This window comes from Acanthisitta chloris, unplaced genomic scaffold (genome assembly GCF_000695815.1).
Source record: "Acanthisitta chloris isolate BGI_N310 unplaced genomic scaffold, ASM69581v1 scaffold27153, whole genome shotgun sequence".
NCBI classification, from domain to species: Eukaryota; Metazoa; Chordata; class Aves; order Passeriformes; family Acanthisittidae; genus Acanthisitta; species Acanthisitta chloris.
The window spans coordinates 108,557-116,761 of NW_008664889.1; the positions used below are offsets into that span (position 1 = coordinate 108,557).

General features: G+C 37.0%; 1 protein-coding gene across 1 annotated transcript in view; it reads right to left on the minus strand.

Annotated features, from left to right (window-relative positions):
* SATB1 (SATB homeobox 1) overlaps positions 1 to 7,782 on the minus strand; it is a 72,926-nt gene extending 65,144 nt beyond the window's left edge. The window contains exons 1-3 of the mRNA XM_009071530.1: positions 7,670 to 7,782; positions 4,587 to 4,822; positions 589 to 765 (exon numbers count right to left, since the gene is read on the minus strand). Coding sequence (XP_009069778.1) covers positions 589 to 765; positions 4,587 to 4,797 — 388 coding nt within the window. The 5' untranslated portion in view covers positions 4,798 to 4,822; positions 7,670 to 7,782. The remainder of the gene's footprint in view (positions 1 to 588; positions 766 to 4,586; positions 4,823 to 7,669) is intronic.
* Positions 7,783 to 8,205: the final 423 nt, after the last annotated feature.

The following is an 8,205-nucleotide window of genomic DNA, read 5'->3' on the forward strand; positions in this document are numbered from 1 at the left end:
TATGCTTTATTTATGAAATTATACAAATGCATTACAGTAGAGATTTTTTTAAATATGCACAGAAGTATATTTTCCTAAGTTCCCATGAATTCAATAGGACATGATAGTTAGCATTCCTCTTAATAAATTAGAAAGGATTTTGCAATGCAAGGACTGAGCACAAAAAAAATTACTTTGCAGTCTATAAAACCACCAGGAACAAAATAAAAGAAACAGAGCTGGATATTCAGTCATAAATGCAAGTTGACTCTCAACAGTCCATCTGCTCAAATATGCTTTACACTTCCTTGTGGATCCTCAGTGGAGCAGATTATTAAGGTCAATAAGCATACTAATGATTCAGTTGAAGTCTTTTTTCTTCTTTAAACAAAACAAAAAAAAAAAAAGGGAATTTACCTCCACAGTCCCCATGAACAAAACGTGCACTAACTAAACAAAAACATGTTAAGGAAAAAAAAATACAGAGACAGAATCTGCAAGAAGTTTAAGAAGTGAAACCTGCATCGCATTCCTGAAAGAAATCCTGCCCCTCCCCCAAGACCTCACAAACAAACATAATTCATCGTACAATTTCATAATCTTATTTACCTTTTGCTTGGGCAGCAGAGCTGTGAGAATATCCAAGAGATAGCAAAGCCATTTCAATCAGCTGGTTGAAAAGCATATCCTTCCTCACCAACACAAATTCTGCATGCTCCTCCTTAGAATCATACTCAATGGCATTTTCATAATGTTCCACTACACAGAAAACTGGAAGCATACTTCCTATTAAAAAAAATTAAATTTAACATATTAAACTTGAGTTATAGTAGAGTAGGTGGGTCTACACAGCGTTATGTAAATAAAACCTGTACGAACAGGCAGAGGAGGCATCAAGAATCATCACAAATATTTGATAAACATATTCCCTGAGTCCTTTCCCCTCACCCTCTTCAAAAAAAAGAAAGTTCTACAAAACATACATCTTTCTGAAAAGCAGAAATGCAAATTTATCTCGCTTGATCGGATAAAGATTTAAAGAATTACCTTCTATAGAAATAACAAGGTTGACTGAAGAGAAGTTGATTCTCTCTGTCCTGCCTGATTTGTTGTGAGTAGCAGGCAGCATGAGAACCTAAATACATACTGCAGATGTCTTCACTGTAAGCCATTTTAGTACCAGCTACATAATTTTGTTCGTTAACATTAAAACTTTCTCAGTCCTGCCAAAAATATTTAATTGCTTTCAACATCAACAACAAATCACCTTGTATGTTATACATTCCCTCTGAAAAGAGCACACAAGGAAACAAGGCAAAAGTTAACACTAATTCGTGCTTCATTCACTGAGTGCACTTGAGCACTACTTTCACTCGTATCTTTAAGAAACAAATCATGATTTTAGTGCCGCTTTAAGAAGTGTACCTGCCGTTCGGGCTTTTTTTTTGGTTGTTGTTGTCTCCTGCACTTTACATCCCACAATTCTATTTTGGCATGCCTGAAAGTTAATTACTAATTTCCAATTTTGTAGCATCATATGACAAACCCTTCCATATGCTGCAAAGAATAATAAGCAAACAACCTTTTCTCTTTCCTTTTTCTTTTTTTTAATAACCATTTTTTTTCCTTCCTTTTGACAACAGACAAAGAAGTAACAAATGACCCAAGCTGTTTTAGGGACAAAGTATCTCCCAGCAATCAGATTCCTTGACTTCCTGAAAATCCCTCCCGCCCTCCCAGATGGACACAGATGACATGATGACCCCGGACCCATGGTTTTAGGCCCCAATCCCGTTCCGCTGTCTCCAGCAGTGCAGGTTAGAAACCCTTAATGACAGAAAGCAAAAGGGTTAAAAGCAGATGTACAGAACTGTCTTATGGCAGCCTGCCAGAGGGGGATCATCTTTAGCATAAATGATGACAAGGGTTATTTTAACAGGGCACCCAGGAACTCCAATTAGTCCTACAATGTTAATGCCTCTATAACCACTGCCCTCTAGACTTACAGAAACCTCCTAACCTGCTAAGGTGCACCAGACACGCTGTAGTCTAAAAGGAAGATTTACTCTTGACAATAGATAAATGCTTTAAGACGTCTGTTGATTTGTGCTCTAATGTATAGCAAGGAATCACAATAAAAAAAGATACATCTTAAGCACGTATATTTAAACTACATCTGTTCACCAGAGAGTCAATCTCTGGCAAACAAACCCCTTCAGGCTTGCTTGGAAAAGCTCACAAACTCACTCCAGTTTGCCCAATAGGCTCAGCATGAAAGACAAGACTAAAAGCTTGCCAATATTTATGTAGTGCAGGAAGGAGGTTTTTTTTTTTTGTCTTGGTTTGTTTTTTGTGGGTTTGTTTTTTTGTTTGCTTTTTTTTTGCTGTTTTTTTTAAAATGTGAGTGAAACTGGTCAGGAAGGGAGAAAAGACCAAAGCAAAATCAGTACATGCAAACTGATGATTTCTTCACTGGTTTTAATTAAGCTGTGGACAAACACACTTCATCTGTAAAAAGGTGGTGGTTTGTTGGGGGTTTTTTTGGTTTTTTTTTTTTCCTTCCAGGCTCTCACAATTGATGTTTCACCTACTACCGTCTGACTCAGAGTAAGGGCTCAAAATTCTTAAGTAGTTTCACCAGTAATTCCTGAAGATAAAGCATAAGCAAAGCTTCATTTTAACAAACAATGCAGATACACTCAAAACCAGATAAAGCGTATTTGTTTTTCCCCTTATCAGTTCCTACAAATTAAGCTATGATCAGACACAAAACTAACAACACACAGGTACTTTACTGCCTATCAGCACACTTTTTGCCAGGTACAAGGTCTCCTGAGTTGCAGCATTCTGGAAAACATGGTACTTTAAACAACACGGGAGACCCTCACGGCCAAATTTTGATGCGGAGTGTAGATTATCCAAGGTGGATCCTGGTAGTGCGACACAGGTATCATCTGACTACAAATCAAGTCACTAAATCTTTTAGCAAACTGTCACTAGTGTCCTTCTGTTAATCTGAAAAATGTTATACAGGAGAGCACAATCTCAGCTGGCTGATTGCTCCTGCTAGTACTTGGCAAGACCTCCAAGTGCAGCAACTTCATAACCTTCTAGTATTAAAGGGGAGAGCATTGGTCAGTGCTCCCTGCTAAAAATACAGCATGATTTAAACCTGAAGGCAGTGTTAGAGCTTTTGCTGAAGGTTTACGAGTCTGTGTAAACAGCACGTCTGCCATAAGGAGCAGTGAAGTCTGTAGAATCCTTGTCTAAAACTGTCCTGGCATTAAAGTTTGCTGTGCAAATATCACATAATACCAGAGACAGCTGAAATCTCCTATTTAGGAATTTATGGAACTTATATGTTTGCAGGCGTCAGAAAGTCCTTTTTATACAGCTCCACTGCCTCACTGTACAATGTTAATGCACTCTGCTTGAAAAGCCGTAATAAATTATATTTTTAATGCTCTTACCCTGGCTTTCTTAAGATGCATACATTCTTGGCAAACAATCAATAAATAGGGTAATCATGAGCAGAGGCCAAAGAATTTGCTGAAGTGCTGTTTTTCCATTTTTAATAGATAAAGATCTAACAATACGGACTGCTGTGTCTGTTCATTTCAGGATCAATATATTCTTTGTTTTCGCCAAACCGAGGAAAAAATAAATGATTGTACGATAAATGTTATGCATCAGACACAATGAAATTCCTCTGCCTTCTAACTTTGCGCATTTAATAGTCTTGGTTGCATTTTGCACTTTGCTTAGAAAATACAAGAAAAATTTTGATTATAAACATAACCAATTATACTAGAAAAAGTAGAGGCTGTTTTAAGAAATATGCCAAATTACATGCAGCATATTTTGATTTAAATTAGCAAGCCCACAGGACATGGTCAAAAAGACTTACACATTTTGATAAACAAGATTTATACATTATTGACCATTAAAAGTATTTTCAATGCAAACAAAAGCCATCCATATACAAACATCAATGATTCCAAATGTGCCTTTTCCTTCTGTAAATGTCTAATTACAGCAAACCAGCCACTGAAAAATATGACACCCAAGTTGTTCATTGTTCAATAATGAATTGTACTTAAGAAAATAAACTGCGAAGATTGACATCATAAATGACTTTTCCAATGTGATACCTAAAGATTTACACTCTCTCCTTTAAACCAACTTGCAACTGTTATGGAAATACTGCTGCCCTTCCAATCCTAGGACCATCATTAAGAGGAAAAGCGAGAATTTGTTTTGGGGGTTCGGTATTTACTCTTACATATTTTTGCGATTCTTAGCCCAACACTTACTCAAAGAATTAATATAGTGTATTACTTATATTTCAATGAAAAAATTTCCTTTAATCAAAGCAGCTAGCCTTTACCTTAACAAAAATCAGACTCCACCCTGAAGAGCAAGATGCTCCACCCAAGCATGAAGCTTACATTTCCCAAATGTGATTTATATCAGAATTGGGAATATATAGTATTTTAGAATGGAGATTTAATCCTGAAATACAAATGAAGTAGAGTTTCCAAAAAGTATGCTTCCCCCACAAATATTATAAATCATATTTTCTAATGCAGAATTATCAAAAGTGTTACCTTTTCTAATATTAGTTTTCATCAGGTGTCCAGAGTGTTTTAAAGGCACTCCTTGCATTTTAGTTCCTGTACTTCCAAGTCTTCCTCTTCCTAATGGGCTCCCATTCTGTTCCAAGCGCGCAATTTTGGCTGGTGGACCCTTCGGATCGCTTACATTGTTAGACATTTCTGAATGTTCTTTCCCCTGAGTTGCCTCGTTCAAATGATCCATACTCAGTCCCGCCTCTAAAGATCACCTGCCATGATTCAAAAAAAAAAATATATATATGTTGTACACGTGTGCGCATATGTATACGTACACAGCCTGCACATGTACAGAGAGATATATATGTACCATAAGCTCATAAAGAGGAATAGATAACTATTTTAACTGGAAATAAATGCCTTTTTTAAAAGAAACAAACTTATTCTCCAAAAAAGACCTCATACCCCAGTTTACAGAGAGATCATATCATAATCTGGTAGAATTATTTTTTAAAAGCCAACTAGAGTACCTCTTAAAAAAAAAAATCTTCAGAGATATTCTACTAAATCTGAGAGAGACTAAGACTCATATAAATGATGATGACTGTCAAGGTATGTGCTCCAACACAGCTATTGTTACAAATCTCACAGAAAGGTTTTTTATTAATCGCGGGTATTTTTATTGTGGGGAGAGAATGAGAGAGAAAGAAAAAGATTCTAATGAAACATTACTTGATTTACTTGATTAAAAACCTGAACAATAGAAAGACTGTTAAAACTTTAGTTGAAGGAGCAACAGATTTATTAGAGATGTAGAATATTGTCCATTTACATTTCTTCCCCCCCCCCCCATTAAAAATAGAAGTCTGAAAGAATTCAACATTTAACTTCAGAAAGCAGTAGCGGGAGATGGTTGCTTTCTAGTTTCCTAACCAATATTATACAAAGAGTTTATCAACTTTTGCAAAGTTCAAAATATGCAATTTTTCGGATGTTAAGCTTTAAGTGCTAAGTGGAGTAGTTTATTGAAAAATAACTGACAAGTATCATCCCAAAGATAAAGCTGGGGGAAAGAAAACCACAATTTCTACAGTACTTTTGAAGCTCTTAAATATAAGAAACCCCTCAAAACCTGGGTGATGCCAAGTTACATGCTGGCACAGCTATTTGAAACCAAAAAAACCCAGAATTTCAATAGCAATTTCAGAAAAGGTATATGTTAACAGGCTTGTATTTCCCTTTTTATAAACTTTTGAAACCTCCAGCCATGAATAACAATTACAGTTAAATCACTAAAAATCTCCCAAGCCTAGAACACAACAGAGTAAGTTTTGAGGATTTTTTGTCAATCATCAGAATCTGTTTTGCCAACTATATTAAAATAAAATAAAACCCCATGCTGAGAGCAGAGGCATCTTTCTGGTTATGATTTCATTCATCAGTACTATTGTGATTGTTAGGTATTTTACCCCACCTTTCTCTGACTGAGAAAGGTGTGACTACACAGAATATATATGTTATATATATAATTCAATCAATAAGGACAGGTGAGTAGACATTAATTTATGAACTAGTATTTACACTAGAAGCACAAATACTAATACTGGGAAAGTCATATTTAGAAAGACTGGTGTGAATCTGGTAATTGCTACTTTCTTTCAGTTGCCTAGTAATTCAATACATTTTCTGCACATTTCATAGCAAAGCTGTTAGAGCCTAAACATCTTGTAATTTTTTTTATACATACTTCTGTGTGGCTGGTATACATGCCAACAACAATTCTGTAAACTATTTTTTTCTTGTTTGAACATCATGCTGCTTTTCCCGATACAGTGGAGAAAGAGGTACTGTATTAATTCGAACATTTACAAGCAACCTCAAGAATGCCACCGAATAGCTGAAGTTCAGACAATCGCTATTTTTCCTTATGCTGTAAGGTGACAGGCTAAGGTTTACCATTCATCTTTATCCCATCTGTTTTAGGTCGCGCGTCTCATTAACAGTAAACATGTCTATTTTAGCCACTTTTCAAAAAGATTTTTTCTGTGTTAAGTGCACCCTAAGCAAAAAAATTACAGACTCAAACTGTTAACATCTTCCGATGTTTCTGATGATGCTAACATACTACAGGGCTGCTTTTCTGAGATTGATCTCCCTCAAGAATAAGAGGATTAAAAAAAAAAAAAAAAAAAAGAAAAAAAGAGGGAGGGGAAACAGTAAAAGAAAACACACCAAAAAAAGCCTCGAACAAGAAATTCCTCATCACTTTTGGCAACTTCAGAAGTACTCTAAGGCACCAAGGTTCTTTGCTACAAAAAGTATCTAGTCATCATGAGTCAGAATCGCACTATATCACGTACAGTGAATAAAAGTGATAGATCACCACTTAGTTAATACACTGACTACAACCAAAACACCAAATGGGTCATTTTTGCTTGGCCTGAGAATACCCACCCATCGGCATCCTTTCACCGCTTAGTCATCTTGTAAAAAGCTTTATGTTACAAAGCAAAATTACATGCACATAAAACACCTAATTTACTCATTTAAACTCCATGCCCAAGGCTAAAGTTCACTGAAACCTCAGTTTGGAATAGTGATGAGCAACAACCAGCATGGCCTGCCCAGGGAGAGGGTTGCAAGGGAAGAACTATCATCTCCGCCGGTACCAGGCCAAGAGTTTCCCTGGGTTTTGCATTTAAGCATCTTTCACAACTACAAGTTTTCATCACAGAGCATTGCGAGAAGAGCACAATTTCAAGGCACAGTTTCCCAGAGCCAGCGTACACGTACGGGCACACCGCGCAATTTCTGAATGAGAGTCGGTGCGGTATCTCCTTTTGTCGCGATGTAACGCTGCCGGTATTATATTATTTCTTTCTCTCCTCCTGAATCAGCCCCCTCCCCATGCCTTTCCCCTCCTCTTCCCTCCCTCCCCCATAAAAACCCATAATCACATTTGAGAGAGGCTCCGCACTTATCCGTTCCATATGGCTCTCACAATCCAGGCCAAGCTTTCCCTGTGACCTTTTAAAGAGACAAAGAAGCAAAGTACTTATCTAGAAACAGAAACACTGCAGTTTTCTGAGTGAAATTAGCAAAACCGACCCGAAACTCACCACTTCAAAACTTGACAGCATATAAATAACAAAAACAAAGGAGGTTTCCTTTGCAGCCCGAGCTCTTGAAGAGGAAGAAGTTCAAGACTGATGTTTTTTAGGTCCCCCCCCTTTCTGGAGGGGGGCGCGGGGGGGGCAGCAGACCTGAGGACTACTTCCCCTAATATTCTCTTATTTTTCTTTTTTTTTCTTGTTGCTATTTTCCTCTAGGCGGGGAGGGGCAAAAATAGATAGCGAGAAACAGAGTAGCCATGAGCAAAAATGGCAATGGACAAAAAAAAAATAGATTAAATATCTTTTGAGAGAGCCAGTTTTCGAGGTTTAGCAACGGAAGACAGAGCTGGAGATCAAATTGATCAGACAAGTGTAACGCTCAAAACGAGGAATTCATAATAATAATAATTAAAAAATAAGTAGCAGGTTTAAATGGAGGTGGAGGGTGACTTAAGTCTAGCTATCCTTTCAAAAATAAAACCAATGCGTACAGGAGCAAGTGAGAAAGGGGGTTATTCAAAAAAAAAGGCAAAGCAAAAAAA